At 39.5% G+C, this 18,018-nt stretch overlaps 1 protein-coding gene across 1 annotated transcript; it reads right to left on the bottom strand.

The window, feature by feature from the left end:
• Nucleotides 1-296: 296 nt before the first annotated feature.
• LOC134652772 (ecdysone oxidase-like) lies at nucleotides 297-11,550 on the bottom strand. The gene is made up of 4 exons (XM_063507933.1): nucleotides 11,546-11,550; nucleotides 3,124-3,187; nucleotides 2,350-2,532; nucleotides 297-1,931 (listed from the first exon to the last, which is right to left on the bottom strand). The coding sequence occupies exons 1-4, from the start codon at nucleotides 11,548-11,550 to the stop codon at nucleotides 297-299; spliced, it is 1,887 nt and encodes a 628-aa protein (XP_063364003.1).
• Nucleotides 11,551-18,018: the final 6,468 nt, after the last annotated feature.

Raw genomic sequence — 18,018 nt, 5'->3', positions numbered from 1 at the left:
TATTTAACTAGAAGTTGGCATTCACGTTAAAGCCCGCAGATCTCTCCTTAGACAGTGTAGCCACACATTTCGAAGGGTTAAAACTTCAAATAAAGTGTTACCGACATAATGCATGAATGAGTTAATTGATACCTAACCTTGTTAATGGGTAACCCTAAAGGTGGAAACATACCACTTATATGATACCTTGATACCTTACAAGTATTTTTTCTTTCATGACTGAAAGCGATATAAGGAAGCAGTGGATTGAAAATATTAAAGAATTAAAAGAGTTTTTATCAGACAATTTTATTAAGTTACTCGTGTGAGCAGTCGCCATTCAAGATGAAGTCAGCGACGCGTTCGCCAATGGCAATGGCGGAGGCAGCGGTATTGGCTCGCGGCAGCTCAGGCAGCGCGCTGAGGTCGGCCACGCGCAGCCGGTCTACCCCTCGCACGCGTAGCTGTTCATCTAATACAGCTCCTAGTCGCGCAGTTCCCACTGCGTGGAACACCGAGTACGTCATATGCCTGCAGTAGCACGTCCAGTACCCTTCGCGGTCATCTTCATACTCTGGGCATCCATCAAACTTCAAGTGCAGAAGAGACGCGTTGTGCGCCTTATATTCCGGCGTTTCAACCAGATGCTCTAGAATCGTAATGCTACGCAGCATTTCCTCTATATCTCTTTCGTCGCTTAGGTAATTTGGGAATATAGCAGGATCATCAGTAGGATCCGTGCTCTTGAGTCGTACAGTGCCACGGGAATACGGTTGTAGTACCACAGGCGATACAACGAGTAGGGCTTTGTGTACGTTGGCGGCACTGAGCTGACGAACGACATCTAATTTCAAACCGATCGCTTGTTGAACGATTAGCTCGATGCTTTGTAGGAGATTGCGGTCTATAAAGGCGTTAATTATTTGCAGTGATGGGAGGTCGCAGTCAGAACTGTTATGGGTGAGCTTTCGCTGCTCAAAGTCGTAGCATTTGGTGTTTATCAGCGCGGTGGCGTCGGTGAGCCCGTTGGAGGCGAGAGGTCCATCTTTTGTTGCCAGCCACTGCACGCCCTGCACGCCTTTCATTCCTATCACGAAGGGATTTAGCACGGGGATGCCGAGACCCGGATCAGCTTGTACTATACAGAGTGGTAAAACGTGGTCACTCATATTATCGCCGACAGGCAGGTCTACGCGCACGGGGATGCCCAAGCTTTTCAAATGGGCGGCGTGTCCTATACCAGACAACATTAGTATCTGAGGGGTACCGATCGTCCCCGCGGAGAGGATTACTTCTTTCCTTGCGTAAAGACTAAGTTCCTTTTTGAACAATCCGAGCAAATCAAGTTTGTTTTGTGTTATGACCGTAATTCCGGTCACGCTATTGTTCTCATCCAGGATGACGCTGGTGCAACGAGTGCGTTTCGCCACTTTCAGCACTTTCTTGACGTCTTTGAGTGTAAGATATCCACGCGCAGTGCTCATACGTTCGCCTTTGTATACATACCCCTCCACTTGAGTCACCCCAATTTGCGATACAGCATTTACATCTGGATTGAAGGGGATATCTAAAAGTTGGAGACTTTTAATTATTCTCGAATGCCACGAGTTTTGGGAGTCGGCGAAGAGGCCTACTTTCATAGGCCCGTTGGTGTTGTGATAGGGAATAGAAGTAGGTGGTAGCTCGTCCAAATCTTGCAAGCCCTCGTATTTAAGGAAGTATGGTTCGACGTCTTTCCAGGCCCAGCCATCAATGCCGAGGTCGTCGTAATCTCTTGGATTTCCTCGAGTGTACATCATGTAATTGATGCTTGTGGAGCCGCCGAGGCACTTGCCGCGGCTGAAGCGACACGCGTTATTGTCTCGTGCAGAGAGGCAGGACACGTTATTCGGGATAGTTGGGTATTGCCAGTCTATGTTTGAACCGAGCAGCGCCATGGCACCACCGGGGATCTAAAAGGGTGTTGGAAAATAAGTAGCTATTCAAATATGACTTGATGTGATATTGTATTATGTGGTAGCTAATGGTAATGACCATAGCTGTTTGAGATACCTTAAATAAATAAATAAATAATGTTTTAAGATCATAGAGGTAATAAGTGTCTGGCTAAGCTGTTCCCACCTGGGTGCGGTAGCAGGCTAAGCCCCCAATATATGAAGGCTGGACGTTAAGGATGCGACATCATTGCGAACCATTGGTCGTTATTGAACATGCTATTAAAGAGGAAATGTCATGTTTTTATATATAATTTAGTAGGTATGGGAGCGCGCACAAAGAATGAATGAAGCAAAGACTTCAGTAGCGTCAACTGGGATGGGATGAGATGTACATGGAATATTAAGATGTCGTGACAAATGGTTGTAAACTTACGTCGCTGAAGAGATTGGGGTCATCACCAGCTTCCACCAGCAGGACGTCGTAGCCAGCCAAAGCCAGCCGCGACGCTGCCGGTACACCGCCTCCGCCCGCGCCAACAACGATGTAGTCAAACTTCTGCCCATCTGTAAGAAAGGAATATTTTAGCTCATTGTCTACGAATGAATTCCTGGGGGCCTAGCCAAGATGACAACGCCTAATGAAAAGAAAAATGTATCGAGATGACAGATGGTACGAAAAGTCACGTGACTGTTTCTATACATTATTTACTCCAGAGATACTCTCTCCAGGCGAGTGTGGTGCCTCGGGACTGAAGTCCTATGAGAGTTTTGTTTAGGAGTTGTATTTATTACAATTGACATTCGGAACTCCGTTAGTGCAATGTAAATGAATGGCGCTTCATACAAGTTTGCACTCTTTGTATGGAAGTCGGTCCACTAACGCCATCTGTTAGAATGTTTAGACGACAACGGTTTCACTCACTTGAAGTTTTAGTCGCTATTGGCGACATGTGATGTGAGGCGGGCGCCGCGATCAGTGCACGAGTTGCAGTCGCCGCGAACACTCGAGCCTGAGGAAGGACCCCGAAGTTCCCGAAAGATGTCCCTAATAGCGACTAAAATGCAAGTGAGTGAAACCGTTGTCGTCTAAATAGTTTAAAATATGTCTCACGAAAGTTTAATATATCCATCTGTTAGAATGTTGACAGACACAGAGGAGATGCTACATACCCTTTAGGTTAACGGAACGAGGCAGATCGGTAGCGACCAGCGCCAGGCTGTCCCCCACCAGAGCCAGGAGGAACCACGGCAGCGGATGCAGCATGATGACCCTGAAGGAAACAATATTGAGAACACTACATTCTAATTCTAATTTTTAACAAGCAGAAACGTCTGCCCACGCACCCAAGAACCCAACCCAGTAACCCCAACACACTCAAGACGGTAAATTTTCCACTTTTAAATTTATTCTATAAGTAGGTCACATAGGTTCTATAGGTTTATTCTATAGGGTCCATTCTGACAACCGCAACGCGTTAATGGCTGGACCTATGTCAGGCGTGGCTCACTCCGCGATTTCGTCGCTTTGCTACAGGCACAGAATAAATAATAGTACTAAGTACAGAAGACTCACTTTCTAACAAAACGCGTCTGTTACGATCAGCACAGATATGGCCGCTAGGTGGCGACAGCGCCACGCGCGGCTTATGGCTTTCCCCAAAATTGGGGCTGAACGGATCAACGGATGTACTTTTAGCTACCTGTAGCAAAGCGACGAAATCGCGGAGTGAGACACGCCTGCTACAGGTAGCTAAAAGTACATCCGTTCCGCCCCAATTTTGGAGAAAGCCATAAGCCGCGCGTGGCGCTGTCGCCACCTAGCGGCCATATCTGTGCTGGGGGCCGATTTTAGAAATTCGACCGCTCGATTTCATTTATTTCGTTCAGTAATATCTCCAATTCTCCACTACTAGGCATGTAAATTCTACTAATAGAATTGAAAACGGGTGGCCAACACAACTAGATTCCCAATTTCTATCGCTCGTATTTCAAAAATCAGCATTCCCCCGTTTTCCACCGATTTTCGAGTGCCGAAATCGAGCGATCGAAATCCAAAAATCGGCCCCCTGATCGTAACAGACGCGTTTTGTTAGAGAGTGAGTCTTCTGTACTTAGTACTATTATTTATTCTGTGCCTATGTCTTAAGAGACGAGGACCCGCCGCCAAAAAGCCGCTCTCAAACAATCCACGTTACGCTCTTATTTTAAGACGACGTAACATATATCGACGCGGTACGAGATTTCGTTTCTAAAAAAATTTATATACTTACACAGAAAATAGAGCGAGTAAAAGCTTTGTGTTGTGTGTGAAACGTCGACTCGCTCTAAAAAAATTAGGTACAATTTCTACTAAATTCAACTTTGTAGATAGTTATAATAACTGCTATTAAATAAGTAAGTAAGTACATTAAAAGTTCCATTGGTACCTAACTCAGACAAATGATTACCGACTTAAGTATAAAACTTTTAGAAAAATCGTCTTTCGGCCGCGTAAATCTCGAGTCCATTAACGCGCCCCTTTTCAGTGACTTGACTAAAAAAAAAGGGGTTAACCTAAGGCTAATTCTACTTACAATTACATCTAAAAGCTTCTGGCTTCCATATCTAAATTACAATCAGAGTTATACAAACTGAACTTTCCAAGTCCCCAAACAATATGGAAAGAATCTTTAAACCTGAACAAAGAAGGGTCAGACATGAAAAGGTTAAGTTTGTTTGAGATAAGATCCATGAGGCTCGGGATTTTTAGGGTTCCGTACCCAAAGGGTAAAAACGGGACCCTATTACTAAGACTCCGCTGTCCGTCCGTCCGTCCGTCCGTCTGTCACCAGGCTGTATCTCACGAACCGTGATAGCTAGACAGTTGAAATTTTCACAGATGATGTATTTCTGTTGCCGCTGTAACAACAAATACTAAAAATAGAATAAAATAAAGATTTAAGTGGGGCTCCCATACAACAAACGTGATTTTTGACCGAAGTTAAGCAACGTCGGGCGGGGTCAGTACTTGGATGGGTGACCGTTTTTTTTTGTTTTTGCTTGTTTTGCTCTATTTTTTGTTGATGGTGCGGAAACCTCCGTGCGCGAGTCCGATTCACACTTGGCTTGAAAAGTTAACTTTTTCACAACGCCATATTAGGGGAGCCATACGTCTTATTTGCCTTAGACACTGCACCGCAGCGTTTCGTGGCAGTTTTAAATACTCTGCCACGAAGTGCTGGAACAATATACCTCCACCTATAAGGAACTCGCCATCAATTGGTTCATTTAAAATTTAAATGTAAATTTAAAAAACACATTTTAACCTTACAAAAAATATAATTATTGGGTATACTCTTGTGCCATATATCCCTACTAGAACGAACGCCTGCTAAATAATTTATTTCACCTTGTAAGCCAGATAAACCAGATTAATGATTGTTTAGGTACCGTAGTTTGTTATTTTAGTTTTTAATTGAATAATAATTATAGCCTTATTAAATTTACTTGAAACTTTTGCACTTATATAAAATTTGTACCTTAGCGTGTAGTTGCGCTCTCTCGGAAGGGTTTCCACGGAAGACCAGCGTCGAGATCCTTAGATGGTGTCTTGACATTACGCTGAGTGGAGACCTTTTCAGTGACGCTTAATAATAAATTAGTTCTGTTGTCTCATGTAATACCTAAATTTAAGCGTTTTCTGAATACATTTCTTCTATTCTATTCTAAATGACGGATAAGAATTAACGCGCGATACGATAAGGTACGAGTATCAAACGGCATTTTCAATTTGACAGACGATTAAGTATGCTACGACAGACTAAAACAATATTAAAGCTATAACAATATTGTATGGAATTATTATATTCCGAAATAAAGATATTTTATTTTTAATTTTTTTTATAAAATAGACGTAGGGAATGGATAAATAATCTTCCTACCACAAGTTATAATATAGTTAGTTACAATGATACATTTTATATCTTAGTTTTGGACATTTTTTATACTTCCTTCATGACTCTGTATGTTGTATTGGTCTAGCCATTTAAAGGTCGAATAAGGAATTACGCTCACAGTTGTAAAAACATTGTAAAAAGTATGTAATGGAAGTGAGAATTCTAAATTTAAAATTACACTAATATTTTCATATCTTTGCACGTGGCCGCTGGGTGTAAAGAGAACGTAGTGGTTATAAATGTTATAATGCTCTTAGGTGTAAATTGGGTCGTCCTTTAGCGGGGGCTCAAGGTATCATTCGAATCCCGCCGGTGTGAGGCATTAGTAAAGACCTCACGAGGGCGTTATGAGGCCCTTTATTTTACGGCCGGTTAATGCAGACAATATTTATTGCGGAGCTGAAAATGTCCTCAGTAAATTATCGCATGCTCGTTATGTTGCTGTGAAGTTTGGACGAGTCATGCAAGAGGGGTCACGGATACTTAGCGAATATTCACAACAACACACTTAGGGCCGACACAGATGGACTGTAACTCTACTGCAATTTGTATGAGAACTGCACGCCGACTGTACGCCAACTGCAACGTCGGCGTGCAGTTCCTATACAAGTTGCAATCGGGTTACAGTCCGTCTGTATCCGCCTCATAGGACTTAGTTCTGTGACAGTCTCATAGGACTTCTATAGTTACTTTAAAATTTTCAAACGAGACAGACCTTATACAAAAGTTCAATTTGAAATAATAAGTACCGTAAAACGGGGTGAGTAGGTTTCGCGGGGAGAGGTGGGTTATGAATGGGGAGAGAAGGTTTGAGAGGGGGGTGAAAAGGGATTTTAAGGCTACTACTACAAAAATAATGTATTCCAATTTAAAATGGAGCTATAGTAATACGCATAATAAAAAAAAATCGATCCAACAATCTTCCAAAATCACCTTCGTATACTATACTACTACGGGGTGAGGTGGGTTTTCCTCTTTATCGTCATAGTTATGAAATGGAACTACCCAAAATAAAATAAAAACCAAAATACAAACGTCCGGAACACTTATTATATACACCATTCAGTTTTCATATGTAAAAATAAAATGTTATCGAGGTTTGAATTTCAGTTTTGACCCGACTCACCCCATTTTACGGTACCTAGCTTGGTAGAAAAAAAATCTATTAATTTTGTTTGACCCACTCTCCCGTTTCAAAGATAAGTAGAGAAAATTTTCGCTGCTAAGACGTTATATCTCATGTTCACTTGAATGGTTTTAGTTAGGCTCTGTAGAGAATAAAGAAAACTACTTATAAAAACGTCACAATACTCACAATCTTGGGCTTAAGAATTCGAGAAAAATTAAAGCTATAAAAATGACACATTTTTGGTCCTAAGAATGGCCACTTTTTTACACTTCAGCGCACCACTAAAAGTGATCAATAAGGCAGCTGATAACAGTGATAATAAATATGATCCTGTTTTGACGTAGATACCTAATATACTTAAATAATTATCTAACTTACCTACACTGTCTTTTCTAAAATGCCATTAAAAATAAAAATAAAACAATATATGTTCTTCAAAATAGTTTAATTGTAAAATTATCAACAATATGCAAAAAAATATTGACAACGTATTTCTGTGTCTGTATAAATAGGACATCGATTGCTAGTGTATATATACTTTTGCCCTTTGTCTCGTCTTAGCGGGGGCACGGCCGTGCCCCCAGATATTTAAATTAAATTTAGAATTAGATTAAGAAAACCCAAATATTTTTATTTTTAGCAAACTTTCTGTAATTTTACTTTGAAACAGGTGCGTTCAGCATTTAACAAAATAAGAACTTAAAAGGGTTTCGTAATTGTAACTGATACCTTCAAGTTCTTCTGAAGCAATCCTGCAAAATGATCCTAAGACTTAGGCACTAAACTTTGGACCTTAGTTCATAATGAGTGTCTAGATAAATGAGTTCATTAAGGAACGCTGGAGCGGAGGTGACCTTTTAGTCTCGTCATTTTCTAGTGTCTCGATTTAATCTCGTCTTATAATCAAGGCGCCTCGAAATGTATTTAAACAAAGTTCTATGCTACTGAAAAATAATCTTGAAAGGGTTTAGTTGATTTTGCTGCTAAACCCGGTGATTTATATTTCAATTTTACTTTATCCAATATTTATTGACATGCCAATTATCCTTATCCCATCAACGTGAGGTCACATAACGAAATAGGTCACAATATTTTCCGTTTCCTTTGTTGAGTCTTTCGTCTTGGGTCATAATAATATGTCACGTTTTCTACATCAATCCTGCGGGCCGATTCTGATTTCACAATTTGTTATTGATGTTATTAGGCATCCCACATTCATTATAAATATTGATAATATCCATAACAAATAAATGCCCTTACCAGCATTCGAACCCCGGAATTCCTGCTTCGTAAGGTCACTGTCACTACCGACTATTAGGATAGGAGGCCGTCATGACAAAAGGTAAATAAACGTTACACTCCCGTTTACGTCGAAAACATTTTAAGAATCGACTATTGTGACCCAAGCTCACTGTCAATTTGGGACAGCTAGGGTGACAAATTGGATTGTCCCCACGGAAACTGTCTCCCGAATAAAGTTGTCACTTGTTTTCGTTTAAGAGGGCTATTTGCTGTGATGTGATGTGGCTATCATATGGCTAATATGTATTAAAGATACGGCGTGCCGTCCACTATGGGGCATTAAATGTAGGGCTCAATTCTAGTCGTTAAACCGACCTACTTTTACTACGGGACGAACCCCGAAATATTTTTTTAAACAACGTGTAAGTAAGAAATAAAATCCTGAAAATTCATTTCAATGTATTTTTGAGCCATGCTGTATAGATATATACACCTCCATATATATAATACTATACACACAAGTCATATTAGGCAGGTGGTAATTATTGTTACATAGTAAGCTAACGTATAGATAGGTACTTCTGTATGTTTCAATACTCACCTTATTAAACGTTATTTGAGGACGAAAAATTATGAACTATGCATTTAATAAAATATCTAACACAAACAGTTAACAGTTTTGAATGATTCACGGTTAGTTTCACTAGACTTATATCGACCGGGATATGAACCGTGATTACCTTTTGTATTGTTTTCGAGCTCCCGATATTTCGACGCAGTTACATATATTATGCATCTTGTTCACGGGTAACTGAACCCGTCGGGAGCTCGAAAACAATACAAAAGGTAATCAATCACAGCTCATATCCCGGTCTATATAAATCAACCTCTTAATTATTATAACTACACTTTTAACGAATGCGATGACAACCACTAATTTTACGAAACGAGAGCTAAATGCAGCAACATATGGCAACATACATCTTTTGTACTATTTATGTCGTGTGACAGTCGTCTTCCGGGGGTCGGTACGAGTATAAAAGACTGACCATTTTGAAGAAATCAATGGGACTGCCTTGAGCTTGTTGTTCAACAAACTAACAGGCCAATTCGAACGTACACTGAGATTTATATTTGAATCATGTTAATAAGTTAGGTATGACATGCTAGGTATAACACATATGTATGTTAGTCTGTAAGGTATTTGTACCTAATATGGGCTATTGCCTGATTTAAATTTCTAAATAAATAACATACCGACACGACGGGAAGTCGATAACTCCAGATATAAAATGGAAGAAATTTGGACCTCATGTAATAATATTTTAAGTTCAATTTTTTTCAATTTTATATCTCGAGTTATCAACTTCTTACCGCAGTGGACCGAATACTTGGTTTGTCAAATTTAGACCTTGAAATGATGTAGGTATACCTATGTATGAAAGGGGTATTGAAAACTTTAGTAGGGTTCAATCGAGATTAGACACTTAATATGGATTCCAGCCCTAATAGCACGGTCGCATTTTTATCGTTTGCCTGTCACGTTCTAACAAGTATGTAAGTGCGAAAGTGACGGGCATAGTGATAGTCGATAAAAATGGAACCGTGCTGAGCCCGCTGAGGGCCGCTCTGGGATAGCGATCTTGATTTAATGACCTCTAACGCATGTTAATCAACCTTTACAGGGTCCTGTGATTCCCACTTCAGAGCACTTTGGCGAGATTCTATTCTATGAATATATTTTGGGTAACATCGCCCACACTGTTAACTGTACATACATCGGTGGACCTTATGCCTTTTGTAATAAGGTCCACCGATGTACAGTAGGAGTGTTGCTGTTTATACCTATCTTATACAGTCACAATACAAAGTCATAATTTCCCTGGGGGTGTCACGGCTTATGGGACTCCCGGGAAAAATTGGCATGGGCACTAGTTTTTGCGAAAGAGCTTGCGATTTGACCTCCCAAAGCAGAGAGGAAACTAGGCCTCAATGGAATTATTCCAATTTACTGGTAAAATATCTAATAATATATTGTACATAACGAAAAACTCATAGGTACGAGCCAGGGTTTGAACCCGCGACCTCCAGATTGAAAGTCGCTAGGCTACAAACGCTAATAGAAAATAAAATTATGAAATCTTAATTACAAAGTTATATATACGTGGGATAAATGTGTTAAATTGTATTTGCTACAAAGAACTAGACATTTCAAGTTATAAATATGCTTAAATTTAAGTAATTCGTTTATTAGATATTAAATAATAAAAGTTCTAGAAGTCCGATTATTAGAAATTAGAACTCGGATCCCGACAATTTTTGATTTGTATTACTCGGTGTATGTTAATTTTGAAAGCTATTTCCAATCCTTTAAAATTCCAGTTCCAATAGCCGACATTTTGTAAACCCGTCACGTCCGGCTCTGGAATATCGCAAATCTTCCCGACATATTTGCACAGATGAAACTTGTGCCGTGTCACGTCCACGGTCCGAGGGAATACAGAATAGCGCAGCTTTGAGGGGCGTGAGATTGCAAATCACATACTTAGGGAGGCATTTGGAAGAGAGATTACTTAACTGTACTGTTACATTGGGCAACCTGCGGGCGTGCCTAAGTATATTGATTTGATATCGATATCATAAAGATCTCAACCCTGAGTACCTACTGAACGGCTTCATTAGGTACTTTGACTATCTTATATGATATATATTTCTTAGAGGGACGAATACGGTCGGCCTAAGGCGCGAAATAACCTCAGAAAATACTTATATTGATGGTGTAAAATTACAAGAAAAATAAGATAATTTACATACAAATATGTTTTCAGGCGAAGTTTTGGAGCCAGGTTTTGAAAGAATACGTGGCATTTTACGTAGGTAGGTATGTAAACAAACATATTAATATTCTAATACTTACCGTAAAATGGGGTGAGTAGGGTTCGTGGGGAGAGTTGGGTTATGAATGGGGAGAGAAGGGATGAAAGGGGGGTGAGATGGATTTTTAAGGCTACTGCTACAAAAATAATGTACCTATTCCAATTTAAAATGGAGCTATAGTAATACTCATAATTAAAAAAAATCGATCCATCAATCTTCCAAAATCACCTTTGTATGAAAACCCAACTCACCCCAAATACGAGGGACTACGGGGTGAGGTGGGATTTCCTGTTTATCGTCAAAGTTATGAAATGGAACTACCCAAAATAAAATAAAAACTAAAATACAGACGTCCGGAACACTTATTATATACACCATTCAGTTTGCATATGTAAAAATAAAATGTTACTTATCGAGGTTTGAATGTCAGTTTTGCACCTACTCACCCCATTTTACGGTAACGGAAATACGGAATGTTATTTAACGCTAAATAACTTGTGTGCACAGGTGATGTTTGAAAGATCGGGATGCCTACTTAATGTTAGTTTTTAAACGGTTAATTTAAATTTAGTCAAGGTTTCTGAAACGTCACGACCGGCACACGTGTAGTCTATTGTAATGTGCTACCTGTTTTGTGACAGCAAATAATTTGTATTTGCTCTTACTACTAATTAATATAGTATAATTTATTTTCTTTCTTTAAATTAACCTTGACTTATTTATAAAAGTATTAACATAATTATGTAGGTATTTAATTTGATATTTGTTCCGATACACCTTACAATATTATAATATCTGATATTTCAATACTTATGCATTATGGTAATGCTTTTGATATTTACCTAACGGGTTTCAGAAATCCGTACGAATAATCCGTAGAGAAAAACGAATTCATATTTTTAAACACGGGTATTGTCCTGTGTCATTTTACTATAAGCAGTATTTTCATAGATACAATACAGTAAAGTTATTCTCAAGATACTCCCCTGTTGAGTAGCAATGCGCCAAAGATATTTTTCAAAGATTGCAAATTCTTCAGAGAAAGTTCCCGGTATTTTTTCTGCACGATTATTGCCAATCGTTCTGATGGATAGTCTCGATTTCGATGCCAAACAGAATTGAAACAGATTTATGACGTAAATTTCAGATGAAACAGTCGTTAAATGTTTAGGGCCACTTGCACCATTCACTAACCCGGTTAAACCTGCTGTTACCATGGTTACCAGTACAATTTGACACTGGGTTAGCGGTTTAACCGGTTAACCCAGTGTCAAACCGGCGCAAGTGGCGCTTAGCTTAGTGCATTAAGTAGTAACCCCAAATCTGGAAGAGAATTGTCCAAGTTGAAACTTGCATAATAACTTTCTCCTGAAAGGAATTTGCGGCTATTTTGAGAATGTTCTGCAACTTGCCAATTGCTACCGTTTGTGTGACGGACGGACGGACAGAGGCCGACACCCATATCTTTACGCAAATATTTTAGCATTTTTATCAGGGCTCGGTTTATTTAATAGAATAAAAACGGAGTTATTCGGCCCCGATCCATCATCCGCAACCCTTTGCCGTGCAATTTATCAATTCTCCGTGTCAGACAGTTTTTACTGGAATAAATAACGCTAATCACCGCGAAAACGACATCTTTCGCGTACAAATTAATCCAGTACCCATAGTACAAGCTTTGCTTAGTTTGGGGCTAGGTTTATCTGTATAAAATTATCTCCAGATATTTTTTATTACAAACCGTTCCGTTGTCTTTGTAATTTGACTTCTGCATTAATAAAAGTTTAGTCTAACAAAATCGGCCTGACCAGAAATAGAAATATATGATCAATGTCAAGAGGCCGCTGTTATTCTCATGTATAGGGTGACAGTTCAGTATAGTACGAAAACATTCGTTCCAGTGAAATTCCGCAACATGGCACGTGATCATATATTCCTGGTAAGCTTTAGATTATATTTGACACAAGATACAATAATACACATATACTTGTAATTCCAATGCAAGGAAACATTAGTAGGTACATAAAGAATACTACTTCTCTCAGAAGATAAATTATCCTGTAAGAACGTAGCACTCAAACCTTCAGCATTTTGTCACCTGACGCAGATAGATGGGCCTCAAACCGAACCCTTATTCTAATTGTCTTCATCTGATATAAATTTTAACTAGTTTGCAGGGGCAGACTTCATCCAAAACCTTAAAAGATTAAAATGGACTCGGTAGAAAAAAAAAACGTTTTATTTTCATTTAAGTACTTACTTTCAGTTATATATACCTACCATAACCCTTACCTTGCATAATATAGCAGTAAAATTTTAGAATAAATGGCTATAGATAGCCGAATCATCTGGGCATCAAAATTTTAATCAGAAATATATTTTCAGAGTAATATTAAAAGTTAAAAACCACGCGATGGCCATTTCTTCCGTCGCAAGATTCGTACGGTGCGCCATATCTTTTATCCTCTTCTAATTTCCTGGCTTCACTCCCCCTCTCAACTGGAAACAGGCGCACCAATCAACCCGATACGATCTGCATCGTTTACGAACGAATCCTGAAACTGTTATTTTCAGGCCATTTCCCAACTCTATTATTTGCGGCCACAAATCGCCTTATTTCGTAATCAGTGGCCGCTATCACATGCGCTCCCGTTTCCCCTTTTGGCGGAGATTAAATAACTTATAAACCAGATACACCACTCTCTCTTAGTTATAAATAATTTTGGCAAAAATGTAATTTTTGGTACTAGCTTTTATCGCTGACTGTAACTTTCTTGTATCTAATATAGGTTGAAAAGTTAACAGTCGCTTTTGTAAACAGATTATAAAAGGAAATGTCTGTGGTTTCAAACAGAGCCCGTAAAATTCAGGTTATATGTATGTACACGTTTAACTAAAGCGCTAATCAATTGGAGTAAAGCATAGTTTCCCAAAGTGGGCAATACCGCCCCCCAGAGGGCGCTGGAGAGTTTCAGGGGGGCAGTCGGGGCCGCGGAAGCGATTGGGGGGGCGTTCATGCTGCCCAGGGGGGCGCTTCCGCAAGTGAAAAAAAAACTAAAATTTTAGATAATACAAATAGATTTATAGGACCAAATGAATGTTTTAAAATGGGTTCCAGCTTGCTGGGAATTAATTCCTCGTAATGTTTTTTTGGTAGGAATCACAAATAAACTGTATGCTTAGGAATACATCTATTCGTATTGTCTAAAATTCTAATTTAATATAATTTTAACAAGTTGAAAAAGTTATTAAATTAGATCTTCTTTAAGTCTTTCAAGCCAATTCGAACGTGCCCCTGACATCAAACCGTAATAAGTATCGGTAGACATTCACGGTTATTTCGTGAATTAAAAATAAGTACGTTAATTCCGCTTTTATTCTGTGATGGTGGGCGATGAATTTTTATTTGACTCCTAAGTGGGCGGTGGCCCAAAAAAGTTTGGGAACATATGGAGTAAAGGCACAGAATAAATAATAGTATGGTAAAGGAACCTTACAGATTCAGACTACGCGATGTAACGATGTACTCGTAGGATATAGGTAGGTGCCCTGATTTTTGACACTTGCGGCAGCAATGCAGTCCGCATTATAATTTGAGATACCACTAATTGGTTTAGCAAGGCAGTGGAGTGTCTGAAATATGTAGTATTACCTTATCTTCAGTTTTACCCCCTAGGGCCGGAAGGAAATGATTGTGTGGCGTCTGGGGAGGCCAGGATTGTTTACATTGCTGCTCGGCTGATGCAGTCGGTGAGTAACAGGTAACTTTATATACGAGTATCGAAAGGTAGGTGTTATGTTTGTTTATATAGAGTGTGCTTACTAGTTATTTTAACTAAGTTTACAAATATTACTAAGTACCTCTATTGTAATTCTTCGTATAATATCCATACTATATTTAATATTATAAATGCGAAAGTATGTCTGATTTCCTATCTAAAACGGTTCAGCGGCTTAAATAGTGTGGAGTCCCTGGGGACCTAGCCAATATAACAATCGTTAGGAACTTAAGTAGGTAATCCGATCCCGACACATTTTTACTTTTCGTTTCTCGTTTTTCGATATACGATTGTCACCTTGGCTAGACTTAAGTTTATGTTCTTCATAGGATAGTTTCATCACGGAAAAATATAATTATCTGTGCGGACGAAATACAATATAAATATAAAAAGGTGGCAAAGTCCTTGAACCTAGCTCTCAGTTTATTGAATGAAACGTTTCATCGCTCGGCAATTTTGTCTTGATGGATTCGAGGCAGATAATTAACGAAATATTTCTCGTCTAATGTAACAAGGGCGACTATTGGCATGCCTTATCTCGATTTTAACAAAATTTAAGGAATTCCGCCTTGGATTAATCAAATTGCTTGGAATAATTAATGGTAAGACAAAAGCTGTCTAAATAAGAACCTATTGGATCTAGAAATGTGATAAAGAGTATTTTCAAAACTTGCAGTTCTTATGAAATGTTCTTGGTAGTTTTCTGAAGAAAGTAGGCAGTACCTAGCTAAAATTTTTGGTGCATTAAATATTAAGTTTACAGGTGTAATCGTTAAGTGTTTACATGCAATTCACCCATAAATATCATATCAAAGAATATTAAACTGACATCAAAAGTATGTTATGCAATGAGCAAAATTACATTAATAACTTTTTTTAAATCTTCTTCTTCTCTCCTTGCCTTTATCCCTATTCGGGGTCGGCCCCCCTAATACATTGTCGCCATAGTTGGCGGTTTTGCGTCGTTTCTGGGTTTATTCCCAACGTCTTCATATCGTTGGCAACGGTTCTGATCCAGGTGGCAGGAGGGCGTCCTCTGCCTCGTCCACCCTCTTCGATGGCCATTACTTTACGGGTCAAATGTTGTTCGTCACGCCGCATAACGTGCCCGTACCATCGCAGCCGCGTTTCCCTCAGTTTAGAGGCTACATCAACAACTTTGAAGGAACCCCGGATATACTCGTTTCTCACTTTGTCCATGCGTGTGACTCCTCCGGCCCATCGGAGCATTTTTAACTCGTTTACGTGCAACTTCTGGGTATCGTCTTTTCGCATGGGCCAGCACTCCGAGCCATACAGCATAGCGGGCCTTACAGCTGTTTTGTATATCCTGCCCTTGGTTTTGATTGGCATTGTTGAGTCACAAAGAACACCGGAAAGAGATCTCCATTTCAGCCAGCCAGTTCTAATCCTAGACTCGATGTCTTTCTGAATATTGCCATTGGCATCTATTACTGAGCCTAAGTATTTAAAACATTCTACTCTTTTTAGCGGAATGTCGTATATTGAGGCCGTGCCAGTTTGTGCAGCAGTAGAGAAGTTACAACACATATACTCCGTCTTTGGCTTGCTTACTCTGAGTCCACTTCCTTCCAAAGCGTTACACCACTTTGTAAGATCAGCCTGTAGCTCTGGTAACGACTCCGCTATTAAGACAATGTCGTCGGCATATAATAAATTCCAAGGCGCTGGTTTTTGTATATGTTCAGTTACAAAGTTTATAACGATGTTAAACAATATCGGACTTAACGCTGAGCCCTGGTGTACGCCCACTCCGACTTCAAACTGGCTGCTCGTACCTACAGGTGTAATAATTTGGGTTTTTATGTTTGTGTACATGTCCCGTATGAGGTCTATGTAGTATTCGGGCACATTCTGAGCCCTCAGTGCTTTCCAGATTAGCTGACGCGGTACACGGTCAAAAGCCTTTTCAAGATCGATGAAGACTAGGTGAAGATCTTTTTTTAGTGTCTTGTACTTTCCACTGAGTATCCTGATTGAATGGATCGCGTCCGTTGTACTGGCACCACTTCTAAAGCCGCACTGGTTGGGTGTGATGTTAGTTATCCTACTAAGCCTCTTTACAAGAACACGTTCCCACATCTTAAGAGCATGAGATGTTAGTTTTATAGCCCTGTAATTTCCACATTCCGCAACGTTACCCTTATTCTTGTAGAAAGGGACAAGATTACTAAGTCTCCACATGTCTGGCATTTTTTTGGAATATAAGATTTTGTTAAAGAGTTTGGTCAGCCACGCTATGCCACTGGGTCCAAGTTTTTTCCAATATTCGGCTGGGATTTCATCGGGACCTGTGGCTTTTCCGTTCTTCATACCGGAAAGGGCCGCCCTAACTTCCTCAAGTGATATTTCTTCAACTGGGCCCAGAGTATACGGTAAAGGACTCGATGTTTCCTGGGGAAATTCTTCATTAAACAAAGTCCTATAATATTCATGCCACCTGCTTAGTATGTCTTTATCATCTGTTAAAAGCTTGCCTGTGGAATCGTTTATAAACTTTATCTGCTTGAAATCTTGAGTTTGTTTATGTCGCGCTCTTGCAATTTGAAAAATGTCTTTTTCATTTGTACAGTTTTCTAAACGGCAAATAAGTTCTTCTTGTGCCTCTGCGCGGGCAACGGCAACACTACGTTTTGCAATTTTCTTAGAAAGTATATAAGTTTCTTTGTCTTGATCTGAGCCAGACTTTTGCCACTTTTTGAAATTTTCCTTTTTTGCTTCTAGGTTTTTCTTAATCGATTCGTTCCACCAGCTTGCTTCTTTTCCAATATTAAGTTTTCCTTTTGTGATACCTAGATGTTTAGCAGCTATTTTTACAGTTGACCTTTGAAAGTGATTCCAAGCATTATTCGCGTTATCTTGACATTCTATAGAGTCACAGAGGTGTTTATCTGCTTCCGACCTGACATTCTCTCCCACTGGTTTATTGAGATTGTACCATTTAATTCGGGGACGAGGCTTTATTTTGGGCCTTTTGTTCCAGTTTGGCATTTTCAGGCCGGCGACTAGTATACGGTGTTGTGATGTTAACGGCTCTAAATAACTTTTTTTAAATAAAACTAGAAATATCCAAAATATTAAGTTTAAAACGGCCCCTTATATTTAATACGACGTTCCTT

Source organism: Cydia amplana, chromosome 12 (genome assembly GCF_948474715.1).
Source record: "Cydia amplana chromosome 12, ilCydAmpl1.1, whole genome shotgun sequence".
NCBI lineage: Eukaryota > Metazoa > Arthropoda > Insecta > Lepidoptera > Tortricidae > Cydia > Cydia amplana.
The sequence above is the reverse complement of the archived record's forward strand: the minus strand, read 5'-3'. Positions and strand labels throughout refer to the sequence as shown.

Coding starts and splice junctions, on each gene's coding strand:
- LOC134652772 (XM_063507933.1), bottom strand. Junction 2,533..3,123: donor TGGGGGACAGCCTGGCGCTG/GTCGCTACCGAT, acceptor CATCTTGGCTAG/GCCCCCAGGAATTCATTCGT. Junction 1,932..2,349: donor ACCCCAATCTCTTCAGCGAC/GTAAGTTTACAA, acceptor ACACCCTTTTAG/ATCCCCGGTGGTGCCATGGC.